The 21,258-nt window shown below is 43.1% G+C and overlaps 1 protein-coding gene across 1 annotated transcript in view; it reads left to right on the top strand.

Annotated features, from left to right (window-relative positions):
• The first annotated feature begins 13,787 nt into the window (after positions 1 to 13,787).
• AFF2 (ALF transcription elongation factor 2) overlaps positions 13,788 to 21,258 on the top strand; it is a 539,484-nt gene continuing 532,013 nt past the window's right edge. The window contains 1 exon segment of the mRNA XM_070365748.1: positions 13,788 to 14,255. Coding sequence (XP_070221849.1) covers positions 14,209 to 14,255 — 47 coding nt within the window. The 5' untranslated portion in view covers positions 13,788 to 14,208.

Genomic DNA, 21,258 nt, shown 5'->3' with positions numbered 1-21,258 from the left:
AATAGATATATCAGTTATGAATATTTATGCACAAAGTAAGACATCAACCACCTTCATGAAGCAAAAACTACAGGAGATGACACTAATAATGGAGAGATGAATAAACCCTCCCAGTACAAAAAAAGATGAGGTGGAACAAAATTAAGTAGGTAGAAAGAAAATCTAAATAACATAATCAATTGGGTGGATTTTATAGTGAATTCCATTATAACAGCAAATACACATTCTCTCAATAAACCATGGCAGAGGCATTATATTGATCAATGCTAGAAAGTAGAGAAAATATCAGTAGCTTCTATAAAATAAAAATATTACATGCAACACTCTCTAATCATAGTTTAATTAAAATAGACTTGTGGCCGCACCACACAGTGTGAGGGATCTTAATTCCCCAACCAGGTTTTGAACTCATGCCCCCTGCAATGGAAGCACAAAGTCTTAAACACTGGACCACCAGGAAAATCCTGTAGACATTGTTAAAAAAAACACAAAAGACAGGAAATGCTTTTCAATCTTAAATTGAACAGCTATTAAAACTATCTCAGCTCTTGAGTGAAATAGACACTCAATATTTAAGCTTACATTACAGAATTAAAATAATACAATAACTACATTGAATGTGCTACATGTCAGAATCTATGGAATTGATTCAAAACAGTGATCAGAGAATAATTCATTGTACTATACACTTTAATCAGTAAAAATGAAAAAATTAATTGCTTGCCTTAAAAAAACTAGAAAAATACTAGACGCAAACCAAAAAATTGAACAAACAAGGAAGAAAATAATAAAGTTAAAAACAAATTTATGAGGCATAGAACAGAAAAAAGAGTAGAATTAATAAACCAAAATCATTGAAGATTTTTCCTTTAAAAATGTCAAAATTAAGTCAATAACTAAAGGAAAAAAGGAGAAATTAAAATTGTACAAAACAAGTAATGACAAGATGGAAGAAATCTAAATACAGCCTGAGATATTACTTTTTAAAGCTATGTAAATATACTTGAAAAACTAAGTAAAATGGATGATTTCTTATGAAAATTCAGGTTACTGAAAGTGAAGTTTTGGATTTAGAAAGCTTAAATCTTAAATAGAAGAAAGAAATTTTAAGGATTTACGACCACCTGCCCCCAACCCCCCAAAAAAACCAAATACCAGGCTTAGACAGTTTTACTGGGGAATTCTACCAAATCTTCAAATATCTTTTTGTTCCAATGCACTGTAAATTATCCCTGAGGCTGAAAAGGAAGAAAATCTTTGTAATTCCTTTTATGAAGTGAGTGTAGCATAGATACCTAAATCAGATTCAGTTCAGTTCAGTTCAGTCACTTAGTCATGTCCTACTCTTTGAGATCCCATGGACTGCAAACACGCCAGGCTTCCCTGTCCGTCACCAACTTCCGGAGCTTGCTCAAACTCATGTCCGTCAAGTTGGTTATGCCATCCAACCATCTCATCCTCTGTCGCCCCCTTCTCCTTCTGCCTTCAATCTTTCCCAACATCGGGGTCTTTTCCAATAAGTCGGCTCTTCACATCAGCTGTCAAAGTATTAGAGCTTTTTCATAAGTATTTCTGGGAAAACTGGGAAGTCATTTTAAAAAAGATGAATTATATACTCATCTCACGTAAAAAGTGTGAACAGACTCCAAATGGATAGGGATTAAAATGAAACCATGTGAGTACTGGACAAATATTAGATGAACACCTCTTTAACCTTGGGGTATGGAAGCCTTTCTAAATATGACTCAAAATTCAGAACCAATAAAATAAAAGTTCAATTAGCTTGACTACATACAATAAAAAATCCATGGCAAAGAACAGTATATACAAAATCAAAGACAAATGATAAACTTAGAGAAAAATATTTGCAATGTATACCATGGGCAAAAAGGCTTCTGCCATTATGTAAATAACTCTTAAAAACTGAGGAACAAACTATGCAAGAACCCAATATAATAATGGGAAAACAGACAAAAAGAGAAAATTCACACACATACACACACACGCTTCCTAGCTCTGTCTACAGAGAGGATCAAGGTGCAGTGATACCCCAGTAGCGATGAAAGAGATATTGTACCGTGGTCTCTTGGTCTCTAAATACCTTGCTCCCATAAAATAAGTCAGGGATCCTGAAAGACATGGTTGATTCCAGAGCTGGAGCAAAGAAAATACAAGACAAGCCTGGAACATCTTGTGATAATGAAAAATAATGATGCACATAAGAAGGAAAATAGATTCCAAAAAATGGAAGAGCTCTCCACGGCCAAAGGTGAAGCAATGTGAGAGAGAAACCAAAGAAATTACGACAGTGTTAGATTATAACTCATAAAATACGTGTCTGTGAGTCTAAATAATTCCATATATGGGGAGCAGCTTTTCCTTAGAGAATGATGCCAAATCATAAATGTAGAAGCATCAATTCCCTGGCTGTCCAGTGTTTAGGACTCAGTGCTTTCATCACCGAGGACCCCACGTTAAATCCCCAGTCGGGGAACTAAGATCCTGTAAGCTGGTGTGGCAAAACAATTTTAAAATAACTGTAGAAGCAAAGAGGGAAATAAAAATTTCCATGATAACATCACAATAATAAGTGTTGCAGCAAAATCCACTGCTAGATATTAAAATTAGTGAGCAAAGATTTGAGGAGAAACATGATTTCCATAGTCTGAAAGTATCTTCCTTCAGATATTTATTAATTCCAAAGGGAAAATCATTACTTCAGAATTGGTGGGAAACCCAGCGGATATTTTAAATACGTGATCATAGTGATAATCAGATAGTCAGTATCATGAACTAAGAAAGGTACAGTATTACTCGTGTAATATTCTTGGCAGCAATGCATGACCTCAGTCTAAACATGAGAAAATATAATATGAAGCCAAATTGAAGGACATTCTCCAAATAAGTCATCAGTACTCTTTAAGACTGCCAAGGTCACAAAAATCTAGGAAAGAGTGAGGAACCATCATAGATTGGAGATTAAGGTCACAGGATGTCTAAATGCAAAGTGGGATCTCAGATTGGATTTTTGAACAGAAAAAATTTGACATTGAGAGAAAAGTAGTGACACCAGGATAATTTCTGTAGTTTAGTTACTAGTATTGTACCAATTTTAATTTCTTGTTTTTGATCATTTATAAGATGTTGACATTATGGGAAGTTGGTTGAATGAAGGGTATACAGCAGCTTTCCATAATGTTTTTACAATTGTTTTGTATGTCTAAAGTCATTTGAAAATAAAAAGTAAAAAACCAAAAAGAGAGACAACAATACTCCCCTTCTGAAGCTATCATCCTGATGGGAAAAACAAACAAACAAACAAAAAACCTACTAAGTTAAAAAGAAAACTGAACCTACCCTCTCAGGAAATACAGAGATAACCTGGGGTAATCGACAGTCTTAAGCCTTTGGTGTGACAGGCAGACTGGAATTCCTGCACTTTGATAATTTCTGTTTGCAGACTTGAGTTGCTCTGTGGTTCTTTTAGGAATTTTTGCTGAGTTTTTGACGTTAATATGAATATATGGGGGCTTTCCAGGTGGCACAAGTGGTGAAGAACCTGCCTGCCAATGTAGGTAGAGGTAAGAGACGTGGGTTTGATTCCTGCTTGGAAACATCCTTTGGAGGAGGGCACGGCAACCCATGCCAGTATGTCCTGGGGAATCCCGTGGACAGAGAAGCCTGGTGGGCTACGATCCATAGGGTCACAAAGAGGCACGACTGAAGCGACTTAGCATGCATGCACATGAATATATGGAACTCTAAAAAGTTTGCATCAAGAGCAACAAAGACGTTGTTCCTGGTTTCCCCCACCTCTTTCAACTTCTTTTGATGGAGTCTTTCTGAAATCTCCTAATATCCATCTCTTAGAGAAAAGGAGGCAGATTCTTGATATCCAAAAATTAGAAATTGACCCTGGGGGATTCTGAGGAGGCCCTACTGAATTGAATTTTAGAGCATAATTAAAATTTTCATATTAAAGCTTATTGTAAGTTTTTTTTTTTTAAGTTTAAAAGGTAATACAGGAGAATTATAAAAACTTTGGAAAACATAGAAATGTGGAGGAAAAAAGATCACCAAAATGTCACTTTCTCACCTCCTGACAGAGACTACTGTTCACTTTTTGGTATATTTGATTTTTGTCTTCTACCTATGTATCTGTTTTTTGTGTAGTTCAGAAACATAATGCTTATATACTTGTGTAATATACATTTTACCTTCAGTAAAACAAAATAAAACTTTTCTTTTGGATTACTACAAATATTTTGTAAACAGACTATAATGAATGAATGGTATTAATATTTCTTCTTGTGGCTGTAGCCTCATATGGAGGAGTCACTCAGCACTCTTCCAGAGGATGTCAATTACAGGAGAGTTTTCTGGACAAGCATGTGAAGGAGAGGAATGAGCACTGGATTTGACCCAGGAGACAGAGGTCCTATAATAAGGATATTTTTTAGTTAAACATTTCTGTGAGGTTGTCAGCAATTTCTAAAATTTTGTATATCATATGTCAATATTGATATTGACATGTTGATACATCAAAGTTTATTTAGGACATATTTATATTGTTCCTAATGCAAGGGAATGCTACCTATGTAGTTTTTGTTTTGCTAGGAGGCACACTCTTTAGCACCTGAAAACTCAAAAAACTTTGGAAGGTTTTATGTATATTATCTTCTATTTTATAGAAAGCCCTAGGTTTTATATTCCACCAGGTCTTTTGACTAATGGACTCACCATGAGAAGTTTGCTCCTTGTTTTATGGTTATCTTCAAGCTTCCTAGAGACTGGGAACTTCTTGTCACTATAAACCATCCTGATGCCTCTTTAACTTTAAAAAATGTTAATGATAAGCACAATTCTTAGAGAAAGTTTCTATCATCATCTTACCAGTGAACTTCTAGAAATTACATTTTGGTGAGTGCTATGCATAGATTCTAATCGGCTACTTGGAAGCCTATTAATATAGGTTGATGAATCTGTAAAAAAAAAAAAATCTACACGCTAATAATTGCTTTAGATTGGAGGCAGATACTCTGAGCCAAACTGTATCTGTGCATCCTTCACTAGCTCTTGAATATGAGATTACAGGAGTAAAAATAAAAAGGAAAAGATTTTCTTCACATATATCACCTTTGTCTCTGATACACTTGAAGTAGAGAAGAAAAGCAAGCAAATGTTTTGCCTGTCTCAGAGATAGAATATTACTGCCAGTTGGTCTTGACGAAACACTTGCCCAAATATAATGAGGTAAAGCAGAATGGAGAAGGAAAAATTCTATCCTGATAGAAAGGAAAGGATGGATTTGGGGAAACAGAAAGCAGCCTGTGTATGGGTCCTACATTGGCAAGATTTTTATCACCCACATATACTCTGTAAAAGGTACCATGTTGGAGAAAACACATTATTGACGAGATTGATGGAAAACGGAAGTCTAGCCAGAACATTTCCCTCTCCAGAGACTGTGGCTTTGCTTTTGGTTTTCTTCTTAATTGAGAACGATTGATACTTTGGCACCTTACACTCAATAGAGCCAGTATAATTAATTCCAGGAAGACCTGCTTTAAATAAAGGGAATTGGATGTCTTTTCTAAGTAGAGCTTACCATTTTCTTGTTTCGAGCAGTGCTATGGGGCAGTGTCTGCGGTACTTGGGAACTTTCAGAACTTAATGAACACTTGTTGATGATTATTGACTAGAGAGAGTATCGACCTTCAAAAAATACCCCACCCCAAACCAAAACAAAACATCAATAATTATCTTACAGACATTTATGTAGAAATTTGAGTATTTTCCAAAGGTCAAGATTTTCCTTAATTAATAGGTCAAATAACAATTATTTTATGATGTAATTAAGAATAGTGCCAGTTGCAATGTTTTAAAATTTCAGGATTGCATGACAGATATTCAACTGAGACTTAGGAGATCTGGTTATAGTTCTGACTCTGATGTAACTAGCTGCATGATCTTGGTGAGCAATCTGGGCTTTTGTTGGTCTAGAGATAGTCAATAAGTTTCCTGGTCATGCTGATAGCCTATGATTCCATGGTATATAAAACTAAGCTCTGGTTGAAATTAAAAAGGTGATGTTGGAGGCACCATCCTGCTGATAAATTTAAATTTAACTTTGAAAATGTCATGATCTAATAAATCACAAAGTGTGGAGAGTTGACATGAGGAAAATACTACTGAGGCTGAAATGGGACACCTTGGAGTGTAGCTTGGTTAGGAGTGTGGTCCCACTTTTGGCTGTAGTGCTTCAGAAGTTTGTGAAGATACTATGGGGATTGGAAGACATCCTTTAATTAGATCCCTTAGAGCAAAGCAAAGTGGACCCCCAGGTAGATGCACTTGAGGCTTCACAGTAGATCCTGTTGTCATTGGCAGTGGATCCAGAGGCACCTGATTCATTGAAGTGGTTGGAAGTTAAGGGAAAAAGGGCCTAAGTGGGGCCATTGGGTGAGTGGTGGAAAGCCTTCTCGACCACGCATCTGCAATGGTCCAGGCCAACCTGGGTCTCTTCTCCATGATCTGCTTCAGTTGCTGTGAAAGAACCACTGAGTGGAAAGGCACCATGGCCTCTTTGTGTTTTCTCATTTGTTTGTTTTCTCTTAAATTTTATTGGAATAGAGTTGATTTACAATATTGTTTTAGTTTCTGATGTACAGCAAAAAGATTCAGTTATGCATATATATATATATATATATATATAGTTTTTTAGATTCTTTTCCCATATAGGCCATTACAGAGCATTGAGTAGAGCTCCTTGTGCTGTACAATAGGTCATTATTAGTTATCTATTTATATATAGCAGTGTGTGCACGTCAGTCCCAATCTCCCAATTTATCACCCCCACCTACCTTATCCCTCAGTATCCACGTCTGTAACTCTATCTCTGTTTTGTGGATAAGTTTATTTGTAGCCTTTTTTAAAGATCCCACACACCAGCAATATTATATGGTGTTTGTCTTTCTCTTCTGACTTACTTAGGTCCATCTACATTGCTGCAAATGGCATGATTTCATTGTTTTATGGCTGAGTAATATCCCAATGTAGACATATACCACATCTTCTTTATCCATTCATCCATCAATGGACATTTAGGTTGCTTCCATGTTCTGGCTATTGTACATAGTGCTTCTATGAATATTGAGGTACGGATATCCTTTTGAATTATCGTGTTGTCTGGGTATATGAAAAGGAGTGGGATCAGCATGGCCTCTTTGGAGCAGCAGTTCCCAGGAGGTCATGTGATTAGGCAAGAGTTCCCTAGGCTGAAGCTTCTGCTCTCCCTTCTTCCAGGGAAAAATTGTACTATATGTCCATCTCTGAAACTTTCAGTTATAAGATGAATATGTTCTGGGGATCTAACGTAGAAGGAATGTACAGAGATCTAATATACAGATCTAATGGTATCCATAGTTAATAATGTTGTATTGTATATGTGAAATTTGCTAAGAAAGTGGATCTTAAGTGTTCTCATCATATACACACACACACACAATGGCAACTGTGGGAGGTGATGGCTGTGCTAAGTAACTTGATTGTGGTTATCATTTCATGATATATATACATATCAAACCATCACTTTGTACACTTTGCATGCTTAGTTGCTCAGTCATGTCAGATTCTTTGCAACACATAGACTATAGCCTGCCAGGCTTCTCTTCCCATGGAATTCTCCAGGCAAGAATACGGGAGTGTGTAGCCATTCCCTTCTCCAGGGGATCTTCCTGACTCAGGGATTGAACCTGGGTCTCCTGCATTGTAGACAGATTCTTTACCATCTGAGCTACCAGTGAAGCCCCTTGTACACCTTAAATATGTACAAATTTTGTCAACTATACCTCACAAAGGCTGAAAAAAGAATAATTCAAAGCTGGAGGGCCTTATCAGTGCATTCTACTTTCTGAAAATAGACAGAAGCAGCTAAAAGTTGACTTTAAGTGATCTTTTCATTTCTTCTAATGTCATTAGTGATGATTTGGTTGTTAGCAACTTAATAGAAAATCCAGGTTCATGTGATACTAAGATATGGGAAGTCTTAAACAAAATCACTTTTATAAGTTTCACTGTGAAGATCAGTGGCCTGAACTGCCTCCAAAAAATGATTAGTGCATAAAAAGAAGCTTAAACTTCTTAATACTGTTTTGACAGCATCAAAACTTACAACTTATTAACCAGGCTCTGGGACCCATGGCATGTGTCCCCATGTGCCAGACAAACAAACAGAAATAAAAATCTAAAAAGAAAGGAAAACCTTACAAGTACAGCCAGCACACTCAACACTGCTGACCTCAGCTGACAGAGAAAGCTCTGAGATAGCAACCCTAGGGATGGTGAGAGCGTGCACTTATATGGGGCTTTTTACCATTTACAAAGCACTTTTGTATACATTAGGTTCCCTCTCTGGCTGCTGGGAAAATGCTTGACTTTCCTCTGGAATCCAGCCCTTCAACCCTGCAGAGGGGGCTCTGGGAAGAGACTCTTGGCAGCCACAGTGCAGAATGGGTTTATAAGGGCAGCCTGGGGACAGGGCTCTGAGCTGCAGGAACCAGATGTCTCAATCACCGGATCAGGAATGGAGATGATGGATCTGGGTAATGGAGGTGAGTCTTCACTTTACCTCCCTCATCACTATAAATGAGCAGTCTGCTTTGGTCATGGACGGAAGGTTGAGTAAAGGGACTTCAAATCAAAGAGGCATAGAATGTCAGAGCTGGAGTCGTTCCCAGTGCCCTGAATTTATAGACAAGGGAGTGGAGCCTTCGAGAAGTTAGGAGAGAGCCACAGATTTGCAGTTCCCCAGCTACACAGTCTTGCCCAGAAGAATTCCCCATCACCACCAGCAGCCCACTACCATACCCTCCCGCACAGTAGACTGAAGAGATATCTTAGCTCTAGATTTCTAATCTCCAGGAAAAAAGCCCATCTGAGTCTCCTTAAATGATGAAGCAAGAATTACTCCACCATCTTCTTGCTTCCTGTTGCCTATCTGACTGACTTTCTTTAATATGAGGGCACGGGTCAGCCAACTGCCTTCCCCCAATTCAGCCACAGTTGAGATCAGGGAAATTGCACCATGATAGTTTTTTTTTTTTTTTTAATCCAACAGTAAACTGATGCCACTGCAGTCCCAGACTTCCAGAGTGTTCACTAGAGTGGCCTTGGGATTATAAACAATAACGTGGTTCACAGAATGAGCACTGAACTTGTGCCTAGATGACAGCTGCCCGCCCCCCCCCCCCACTCAGCAGCTCTACTACCTTGTGATCCTGGCAACGTCACTTCACTTGTTTCCTCAACTGTCAAATAGAGATGATGGTTCTTTCCTTGCTTACTTTCCCTGGGGTATAGTGATATGAAACCCTTCATTCGGACAGAATGGAGACACTGGGGAAAGCTTGGATAAATACAGGTACTTAGGTAGGGAATAAACTTGGGGCCCAGCACCCAGCTACAGCACTTGTGAGCTGTCACTCTGGGCAAGTGCTGAGCCACTTAGAGCCTCAGTTTCCTGTTGCAAAATAGGTGTGATACTAGTGACTACCTGAGAGAATTATGGTGAGGTGTAAATGAGATAATGTCTGTAAAATGCTGAGCACTCTGTCTGATATGTAAAAAGACTCAATCCATGTTATCTCTGTTTATTGTTATGCTCAATATGTACAAGGAATCATAGCAATACAGCATATAAAATCTGAATAGCATCATCTTCAAGTACTGTAAACCTAGTTAAGAAGTGACTGACATAAAATTATATGGTCTTTCTCCCTCACACCATACACAGAATAAACTCCAAATGGCTTAAAGACTTAAATTTAAGATGTGACACCATAAAGCTCCTAGAAGATGATATAAGCAAACCATTCTCTGATATAGATCGTACCAGTGTTTTCTTAGGTCAGTCTCCCAAGGCAATAGAAATAAAAGGAAAAAATAAACAAATGGGACCTAATAAAACTTACAGGTTCTGGAAGTACTGACATGAAACAAGTAAGAACAGACATTCTCTGAAGTTAGAAAAGAAGATGCTCCTTCCGTAAAGGATTGTTCTAGATACTGTGGATCATGTGTGGAAACTGCCCCATGTTCACAGTCTAATTGGTCCACTGAAACTCACAGCAGTACCATGCTGCACTACCAGAGGGAGATCCCCAGTAATGGGAGTTGATACTTCCCAAAGGAGCCCATGGAATTTTTCAATCTTCCTCAGATGAGCTGTAACCTTGATCATAATTTTCTCCTAGAAAGTAACTCAGCCTGACTGCACACCAGGTCAGAAACAAATACTTAATATTTTAAGTTGAAATCACAGGTATGATAGGATGACACATGAATCATATGCTGTCAGTTTGTTCATTTCGTGGAGCTGACATTCACAGTGAAATTTTCTTAAATTAATCTTAATTTGTAGACACTATCTACCAGATTCAGAATGACAGTGCCTTTATTCCAACTATAAGAATGGAGGAGTTCCAGTTCTTTGAAATGAAGATCAGTACCTGGAGACTCCAAATTAAACTCCTTTGAAGTAATTCAAGTCCAAAATCCCAGTTCAGAAAGTCTGAGAATCATCATTTGCATACAATCAAGCCTCTTAGAATGATTTCTGGTTTTACCTCAAGAGATTGGGCCATGGAGTCTTACTTTTGATTCTGTCCTCTCTGAAACAATGGTTTGCTCTTGACCCAGTGGTCCTCCAGGAGGTCTCTGATGAGAAGATTGGTGAGGTAAGGAGGGGGCCCTAAGAGAGAGCGTGGGAGAAGCCTACAGAGAGCAGGGTCAAAGGGGAGAGGTTACAACTGCAGAAATACTGGGTTGAGCTGAGAGTTGTGTTGTGAGATCGGACAGGGGCTTTTCCAGGCAAAGCCAGGACAGAAGCCTGAGCCACAGGAACCTTCCACCTTTGCTAAGATGCCCCAGAGAGTGGAATGAGAGGGCAGCAACCTGACCTGTGGGAACTAGATGGCAGAGCTGCCAGAGTGACAGCAGCAGTGAGCTCTGATTCCAGATCGCCTTTTTACTTCCTGTTGATGTTGCTCTCCCTGCAACTTGCTTTTCCTTCCCTCCTGTCAGTATGCTGGAGGATACAGGGCTTGGATGGCTGTCTGAAGGTTCACTGAAGAGCCCAGTTCTAAGGCTCCTGGCTCCATTAGAGTTGAGAATGGGCAAGAAGAGGAGGAGGAAGGGAGAAGGTGAAGGTTGTCCTCTGCCCAGGAGCAGATGTTCAGACGGTGAGCTGGGCTTGGGCTGGATGGCTGGCCTTAGAGATAGCCTGGTCCCTTCAGAGCTGCCTCTCCCAGCTTCCTCCCTGTTCCAGGAGGGTGGCTGGGAGTGGGAACTCCTTCCACCCAGAGCAGCCTCCCCTCTTGGTTTTGATCTCTGGAAGGAAAAGCCCCAGCCCCTTTTTTGAAATGGCAGCCGGCACCACTTGTCTCTTCTCTCCTTCCCGCAGGCACTTCTGTTCCGAGTGCTGCCTCTCGCTGGTTCCTTCTGCTTCTGCTTGGTCCTCCCGCTGATTGGGAAGAAAGTGCACCAGTGGGGTGATGGGGGTCTGGAACTCTTAAAGGAGCAGCTTTAGTTCTCTTGAAAATTTATTTATCTAGCACATAATTTTTTTCTGTCTTCCTCCAATCAATATAATCTGGCGAGAAAAGTGAATCAGATACAAAGTGACCATAATCACCATTTAAATGTTAATTGTAGATGTTCTGGTTTTCCTCTAAAGATTTTCAAGCAGATCAAGCATTAGCCCAGGCGACAATCATTATTAGCAATCAAATCCAATTCGAGGATCATTTACTAAGGGAATTAAGGTTGGGAGCTGTGGATCTGAGCAAGGAAGTCTCTGTTGCCTCAAGGGCTCACAGTCTCCAGCTGAAGACTGGAACTCCACAAGTAAAGAAGGCACAGACAGAATCTGAAAATCTCTGGCACCATTTTTACCAATAGCTCTTTTGCTCTGGAGTCTTTGACTAGACGAGTTTACAAGTAGCCAAACTGAAAAAGCGATTTGAAATGCAGTCTTCCCTTGGCTGCCCATTGGTTGATCTGCAGTCAGTTAACTAGTTCTGTTAAGAACTTGGCCCTATAGAAAATAAATAAACAAAGCAAAGTATCATCGGATGCCAGAGTTGCAGAATCTTAGTGTCTTGTCTGTGTATGTGGGTGATGTGCTTTTTCCCGTACAAAGAATAGGAGAGAGACGGAACTCGGGGCCCCTTCAAGCTAAGATTCTCAAGTCCTCCACCTCTTGGAGCTGTAGCACCTTCCACTGAGTTCAGCCCTCCCTAAATGGGCTTCCCAGATGCTTCGTTCTAATCTCTGTTCCCCCTTTAGGAGAAATGTCAGATCCTGGGCAAATTACCCAGTCTCAGAGCCTCAGTTTCCTCCGGAAAAAAAAAAAAAAAAGTAAAGAGAAATTATTAAGATGATTTTGAGAATACGAGATAATATTAGAGAAGCATGTTCAAATAGAAAGCAGAAAGCTGGAGGTGCAGGAGCCAGATGGCGGCTCTGTCAAGTCTCTGTCTTTTACAAAACGAGCCTCAGAGAAGAGACTTGCTAGAGTCACACGCAGAGCCAGTGACAGAATCAGAGTCAGAACTGGCACCCAGCTCTTGTCAGCACTCAGTCTACCGCTTTGCTAGAGGGTCCTCACCTTAGAATTTCAATGATGCGCCAATACTATCTTGCCTGCGCAAGGACCTGGGGAAGGTCTGGGACTCCGGGTGCTCCTGCTCCCCGAAGTGTCAGACTCCGCCCCTTCTGACGCCGCTTTGGGCATCAGAGGCCGGGAAAGCTTTCCCCAAGCGTGTTGGCTAAAGAGGTCCACCGGTCCTGGACCACCAGTGGAGGCTGAAGGGAGGGAGGCGGCTGCACGCAGAGAGAGACTCTCTGGCCAGAGGGAGACAGGCAGCCAGAGGGTGGGACAGTGGGCACACTCTGTGGGATTTCCCATCTCCCAGAGTAGGGAGTGCTGACGCCTTCTGCCCAAGGCACGTGGTGGTTGTGCCTAGAAGGTGGTAGTGCCACCCAGTTTCCAGGGTCCTAAGGCGAACCTGAGGATCACCCAGGGTGGTCATTTATGCCGACCCTTGCAGCCTACAGAATCCAGGGCCCAGAGCTTGCGGACCTACTAGGTGCGCACCGCGCCCTGCAGTGCGGCCACGGCGGCACTGCGGCATGCCTGGCCGGCCTGGGTGCAGACAAGCGGCGCCGGGGAAGGTGAAGGTGACCGCCTTCTTCTTCCTGGCCTCGAGGGCTGTGCGCTGCGGGGCCGAGGGATGCTCAGGCCCACCAAAGTTTGCTCCCAGTGGTCGGGGTTCCCAAGAAGCGTCCCGGGGCAGGGACTGTGCGCGCCGCAGCGGGGGGTGGACCCCCATCCCCGCGGCACTTTGTGCGCTCTTTTCGGGTTCCGAATCTTAACTCGCAGGGGTGGGAGTAGGTGGGGGTTCCGAGAGACGTTCTCCTTCCGGAAGCAGGTCGCCTGGCCCCGCCGGGCCCCCGCCCGCCTCAGTGCAGCTGCCCCTCCGGCCGGGCCCCAGGGCGAGAGTCCCCAGGTCTGCGGCCGCTCCCACCAGCTGATTTTGACAGAGGGGGGTCCCGGGCGGCGCGGACGGAGGGGCGAGCCCCTGCCAGATCCGGGGATGATAACGCCGGCTCCATGTCGCGGCTTCGGGCTGTCCAGGCTCCGCCCCCTGTGAGTGTGTAAGTGTGTGATGCTGCCGCGGCCGCCGCCGCCGCCGCCTGTGCAGCCGCCGCCGCTGCCGCCCCGGCTGCCGAGCCGCGCCGCGCCGCTGCCGCTGCCCCGGCCGCCCCTGCCGCCGCCACCGCCTCCGCCAGCCCGCAGCCCGCCAGGCGGGCGGCCCCCGCCGGCTCGAGCCCGCCGCGCCTGCCGCCGCAGCGTCGGGGCGCTGGGCGCGCGGGCAGCCGCGGACCGAGCAGACCCGAGCGGGCGGTCAGGCACTTGCCCGCCCGCTGCTGCTGCCGCCGCCGCCGCCACCGCCCCGAAGCTCAGGACCCGGCACCTCCGGCGCCCGCCCTCGCCGCCCATGCGGCCCGGGCACTTTTAGCCGGGCAGGAGGGCCGGAGATCCGGACTGCCGAGAGCAGCGCGCGAGCCGCGCCGAGAGCCGCGCAGACCCGCCGCGAGCAGCGACGGACGCCCGCCCGCCGCCGCCACCGCCGCCGCCCGGCCGTTATGGATCTATTCGACTTTTTCAGGGACTGGGACCTGGAGCAGCAGTGGTAGGTGTTGCTTTTTGCCTTCTCCTTTGCTGCCCGGGTCCCCGCGCTGGGGCTGGGCTTTCCGCCTTTGTTAAGAGGAGCCGGGGCTTGGTGGGGGCGCCCCGGACGCCCTCCCACTTGCTCTCGGCCACCTCTGGCCCCAGCCGCCGCGACTCCTCGGTCGGGTGCCCGGGTGGGGGTAGGTGCGGATGAGGGGGGAATGCGGGTCCGGAAGGCGTCGCTTTGCACTCCAAGTCCGAAGAGTTGCGTTTGGCCCAAATCGGATGCACTGCTGTCCGGGGTCTGAGCCGCGCGACCTCCGCCCGGGATTTTCTCCCCTAACAGCTGGCTTGGCGGCCTCCCAGCGCACCGGATGCTGCCGCTCGAAATGCCCCCAACTTTCCCAGGTGCCCGACGCTGACGGCGGGTCGCGGGGGGACAGGCAGCGGCCAGGTGTCACCGGCGGCCCTCCACGTCCCCGGCGGCCACCGCCCCCGCCGCCACCTCGGTCCCCGCGCGGCGCGGTGCGCACACCTTCCCTTCCACCCGCTCGCAATCGGGAGCCTGGCGGCGGCTTCGGGGGCCACTGCGTGGGGGACCCCGGGGTCCGGGCCGACTGCGGCGTTGGCTTTCAGTATTGCGGGGTTTTGAAGTTGGCCCCTAAAGTTGGCTGCTCCGAAGTCAAAGCACATTTCATTAACCCCTGGGTCCTGTCCGCACCACCGCCCCCCACCCCCCACTGGGAGGCAGCCACCCGTTTGTGTCATGGGTACCCAGCCCGGATTCAAAGGTTTAGTCAGCTCTTCTCCAAATACCGTCAACTTGTCGCCGAGAGGGCTGTCTGTGAAAGACGGTGCAGAGGTGACTGAGAGCTGGAAAGTTGTTACTCTGCGTGCTGTGCGCGCGCGCGTGCATCAACAGCGATGCACATATCTATTAACTTTTACAAAAGCCTCACCTCCTGCACCAACGTTATCACTGTTCATTTGTCATAACATTTTCTCCTATCAGTTTGCCCCCACAGCCTATGGAATTAGATGAGGGGAAGGCACTGCGGTAGCGCCTTAGACTTAGAATTGCACACTTCGCTATTGGCTTTTTAAATGGAGTTGGAATAATCTATAGTACCGACCGGCAGTGCGAAATCTTTTGCAACGTTAAACTCCTGGCAGCCGTTGACTCTGAATGCTGTGTATTTTTACAAGGATTTCCCTCGCTGATGTGATATTTTAGGCAATTTCCTTCTTTAGAAAAGGGTCACACTCTTAGCCAATAGCTTCATTATGCCAATCATGACTCCTTTAGTTGAAAATCCAAGATAATCAGAACTTTAAAATATTTTATTTTATAGCAATTCGGGGTAAATCCTTGAAGCCACAAATCACGCTGTATCAGTATTAATCTATAAGGCATTTTTGATACCATGCAGGGTTTTATCAGCTCTGCAGAAGAACATTTTGCAATTTTTAATAACCACGCTGTTGTTATTTAAAAGTAAAGATCACAATAAAATTACTGCTCCATTAAATATTACGCTCCTGCACACAGCCTTTACTCTGTTTCACTAATTTATTTTGCAGGCACCTGATAACCACAGCATTACTATTTGCATACAATTTGCCTAATATACGGTGTGGGTAACATCATTAACAGACGTTGTTATAATTGCTTTTGTGGGCGTAGTTCAAATGTTAAACATATATACAATGTATTAGGTTTTTTAAAAACATGTTTATTATACTATTTTAATTTCAGTTTAATCTTAGGCACATGCAGTTGCATATTTAAACGGGTGGGCTCTTTTGATTTGTCTTTTCAGAAGAATACATCTCTCTCCCTTTTCAGAAACTATCTTTTATTATATTAAGGAAAATGCAAAACCTGATTTCCTCTAGATGCCTAACTGTGCCACATCAGTTAAGAAACATGTGGACTCAGACACTCCATGGATATTATGTGAATACTGATGAATTAGTATAACATGTCTGCATAAATCAGCCAGCCTTTTCCCTCTGTGCACACATCCCAGGAAAATTTCTCCTTCGATTGTGAGAGGCAAGCTTCCTTCTACATCTGTGTTTGTAAACATTTGTAATGCTGCGGTTGTGCATCTGTGTGTTGTACACCCCCACAGAGAAAAGGAACAGAAATGTGAATAGTGGGTGAACTAAAGAGCTTGCTATTGCCTTGAATGAAAGTCTGTACCTTTCCAAACTCTCTTGCACATCCAGAGCATGGCAATGGCATGTTCATTACATGTTTACTTCCCCTCCTGGGGAGTTAAGTCGTTGATTAGAGTGATGGCATCCATTGCTCCCCACCCCAAACCTTCCAAGGAGGCCTAGAAGGAAAAAGGCACCAGCCAAGTTAAGGATCTCATTTCCATTGGACCTCTTCTCAGCATTCACTTGTGGAACAGAGAGCTCTGAGCCATCTCTACCGCAACCTTATATGTCTGACATAATAACCGGATCAGGCCAGCTAAAAAACAAACTCATCTTCCAAGATCTAATGGAGAAAGACTTTACAGAAACAGGCATATGTGTCACTTACAGACAGTAGACTATAGTAAACAAAAAGTGTGTGCCCATTTAGAAACATCCACATTCCTCAGGAGGAATGCAAATGGGCTGGACGAGGCATGGGTGACACTTCCCAGCCTGGGTGGCTAAGAGTGCTCGGCACTAACGGAACAGAGCCCTGGACTTCATACACGACAAGAATCTCTTAATGGGTCATGCTCTCGACTTGATTAAAGGGCCAAAGCTCTCATTCTTGAAGATTCCTGGGTGAATGAGCAGTGTTCACCTATGTCTGAATTTAATATGAACCATTCTGTTGAAAAGAGGAAGGTGCAGATGGCTGTGTGCACCAAAGATACCACTTGCTCTTAAAAAGTGAAAAAAGGATAAAGAAAAAAATAATCAAATTTGATCGTTTAAATCATTGCATACAGTTGCCTTGCTAACCCAGTAAATGAATTCTTGAGGTGTCTGGAGATCACGTGGCTAGATTTGGACTCCTTTACCAGCAGGATCTGAGGGCCTGCCAAGTGTCCAGCCTTTCTGTTGGCAGTCACCCCTCCCGTATTGATGAGATGTTGCTTTGTGACAGGCCGAGGTTCTTTGCAGGGGTGCTTATCATCATTTTATTATTGAAAAAGAAAGACAGAAGGAAGGAAAGACAGATACAGGAGAAGGGAAGACAGATACAGGAAGGGGCTCACACTGAAAAATAAAAATGGACAAGCAAATCACCATGAGAGCAAAATCACCATGTTCCAAAGCTTGATGACAATTGTAGTTAAGCCAGGATGACAGTGGCCGACTTTCTGCCTGTGAAGGACAGAGGCCAGCATCCATGGTTTGTAGTTTTTATGTGATGTCTCACAAGTAGCCTAATTAGAGGCAAGCTTGCAAACGGGCAGTTATACAGGAAGAGAGTTAAACTCACTAAACTGTTAGATAAATAGAAAGTTCAAAGGTCTGTGTGGGGCTGTCTAGGCTGGGAAGGGGCCATGTGCGGGCCAGGCTTATCCTCCCCTCCCCCTCATTCGCTGCCCCAGCGGCCCCTACTTTGCCCAGGTTCCCTCAGCCTTGTGGGAGGCGGGGACCCTGCTCTCCAGACAAAAGTGAACTGTTTCAGCTTCAGTTGGGCATGGCCCATGCATGGCGGCAGCCCGGCTGCCTCTGCCCGTTCTACGTGCAGAGATCTGGGAGGCCTCCTTCTCTTCCATCCTCTGAAAGAATGACAGAAGCCTGTTGGTGAATGGGAATGTCAGGGAGAGACTGAGAAGGCAGCCCACCTCTACCTGGGGTTGGCAGGAATGTGGAGGGGGCCGAGGGGTAGCCCCTGGATCTTGTTCTGACCAAGGCCTACAGGTCGCTAGGGTCTCTCTTTCTCTACCTGCATCTATTTATCTTTCCCCCTTCCCCTCTGTTTGTTTTCCAATGAAATGGAGACAGTCAGTGGTCTCTTTTTTCTTGCTGGTACAATATTCATTCTCCAGTGTGTCTAAGCTTTCATTCCGAAAACCGCTTGAGCTTGAGCTTATGGTGGGGTGGAGAGTAAGACTCAAGGTGGTGAAATTAGCTACTGATAAGGTCTGCTCTACACCCGGCTGAAACCCCCCAAAGAATAAATGCTATCTCTGTAAATCTTAAAAGGCATGTCTGTTGGACAAGGAAGAAAATTATCTCATGTTAGAAATCAGTTTAATGATACATGAATTGTTTTGCTAATGATTCAGTCAAGCATTTAACAAGTCTAAAATATACAAATCAAGATTGAAAATGACTGCCTCAAATATGAATCTGTCATTATAGACATAAACGAGATTCCAAACATTTAAGCATGTTGTAGATGGATAAAAATTATATTGTATTTAAACATGCTAATTATTGTTGAATAGAAGTGGTTTTAATGTGCTGAACCTTTATTTCATGCCCATTATTCTTAGCTAAGACTATTGCTTGCATGCAGAATCTGCACATATTTAACACAATTGAAAAAATCATAAAAGCCCAATAAAATGGCCATCTCTGGAACAAACTAGGAACTGTACTCCCATGAGCTTATAGCTGTAGGTTGTACCTCAGAAAGGGAAACCGCCACATACTTGATGAGCTTGTCACATAGACAAAACAATTGGTACAGTGAGTACATTTTTCACTCTTAATTTTGTTTTTTTCTGATTCCTGTGGGATAAAGAAAGTGATTTAAGACTTGTTTACTGAGAATAGAAAGAAGTTTATTGCTAATATAAGAACCCAAGACCACAATCTGGAGAAATCTTTTTGAGGAGTGTGTGTATGTGTGTGTTTCACCCGTGTATGTGATAAGTCGCATCATCATCATTGTTGCTGTTATTTGGGTATCTACTCAGTGCCCCAAACATGACTGACTAGCTCATGCTTTAAATACTCAATTTTACTTAATCCTTTAGACAACTTTGTAAGATGGGTCCTAATACGACCTCCATTTTTAGATGAAGAAATGGAGGCACTGGCTCCTCATTTATGCAGTTCAGATTCCAGCCTAGATGGAGCTGACCCCTGAGTCTGCATCAGCAACTGACATCTTGTCTGAGCCTTTCCAACAGGTGCCATCCTTCCTTGTACATCATCTCTTTCCATCATTGTGCATTAGAATGCACAGGTGTTATTCCCATTTTCCAGACGAACAAACAGCGCTAGATAGGTTGATTGACTCACCTAAGTTCACACAGCCTGATTTGTATCAATGGTAGGGCTGAATCAGAAATCCACGTCTCCCACTTTCCAGCTTAATTGCCTTCCCGCACACTCTCATTGCCTATTTTTTATTATTATCGCCTAATATTTATTGTTACTGGGTGAGCTGGAGCATTTGGCTCTCACTGAAACAAACGGATTGGATTGTGTATGTTATGCTTGTGTAAAAAAAAATTGCTGTGGAATGACCATGTAATCAACTAGCCATGGAACTCTGCTTTTTTCTCTTAATCAAATAAGGAGCAGTTTATGTAATGATACAATCTCTTAGCACTTTTTTATGGATGCTTCTTTAATGAGAAGGTATGAATAGCACATTATAATATATGTATGTTGTAATTTTCCATTCATATATGTATAGTATGTATCATATATATATATATATATATATATAATTTCCATATATATATATGGCAAAACTCAAATCCTTGAGAACTGTCTATTTAAGTTCAAATACCCTAATTTTGAAGATTCAGTACTTGAACTTAAAGAAGACCACGGTATATCTGTCTACTTAATTGGAAGCCTCAATGCTGGGTGTAAGGGGTGGATTGCATTTATTTCCAAAGCTTTGTAACTTACCACATCTGTCATTTGATTTGATCCTCACAATAACCTTGTGGGTTTTCCATGACTGGTCTTACTGGCTTCATTTTGTAGATGGCAAAAATGGCAGTTCAGAGAGGTTAACTGACTTGCCTAAGTTTTCAGTGTGTGGATGGTCTTAGGATTTTTGTTTATTGTTTTTTTTCACTGTGTCACTACTGTTGCATTAAGTCATTTGTGTTTAAATATTCACACACCCTCTCACATCATCTCGGACAGTGCCTTTTTCATTACAAGTGCTCAAGAAACATCTGTTAACGCGAGAACCCCATCAGCTCCAAGAGTGGTCTATGCAAATACTCCTGTCATTCAAAGATAGTTGCAAAAGTTCTTGTGGTAATACCACCCCTCTACCTCTTTGATAGTGTTTCAATTGTTTTGTAATTTTTTGAAGGTCTCTTAGCCAGTCTGGTCTCTTTTGAGGAAAGGAATGAGAAAGAATGATGGTAACCCAAAAAATGCTTAATAGGAAAAGGCAAAATTAGAACTCCTGTTACTTACCCGTGTGCTTAAAAAAAGAAAACCAGATTCCTATAAATTCTAAGATATGCTTAGAACTGCAAACTCCAGCTTTGAAGGTTGAGGAGTCCAGGACTATATTGTGTCTCAATCTGTGTGGAGAACGTTAAAGAAGAATGTGTGATAAAAATCTGAAGAAGAATTGACTGATCGGAGGCTTGGGATTCCTCCAGCTTTCCTTGAGTTTCAGCCTTTATGACTTGTATTTCATCATGAGAAGGCTGTTTTTCTACTTAACTGTAGCAGATCCACGCCATAAATTATCATGACTGTTAAACAAAGGTCCAGCACTGGGTTCCTCTAATGTAAAACTTTTATGTTGCACTTTAATGAAATTTTATATGCATGTTCAAAGCGAAGCACACTTTATACCATGGAGAGGGCAATGCTCTGAATTGTTGAATTTATTTTAAGGTAAATCTTTTCGATGACCTTAGCTGCTAACATCCACCTACTTACTGAGCTGAGAAAAATAATCTGAGTGCTTAAATAAAATGGCACGATTTAAGCAGAGCTGACACTAGCCCTCCAGCTAGAATCTGATTTTTATTATGGATTGCTTAGTTTATGGAATGCTATTTTTCATATACCTGTGCATTTTGCTTCATTTGGAAAAGAAAATCAGCCAGTGATTGAAAGTTATCTTT

This window comes from Bos mutus, chromosome X, assembly GCF_027580195.1.
Source record: "Bos mutus isolate GX-2022 chromosome X, NWIPB_WYAK_1.1, whole genome shotgun sequence".
Taxonomy (NCBI): domain Eukaryota; kingdom Metazoa; phylum Chordata; class Mammalia; order Artiodactyla; family Bovidae; genus Bos; species Bos mutus.
Note: the sequence above shows the minus strand (reverse complement) of the source record. Positions and strands in the feature narration are given on the sequence as shown.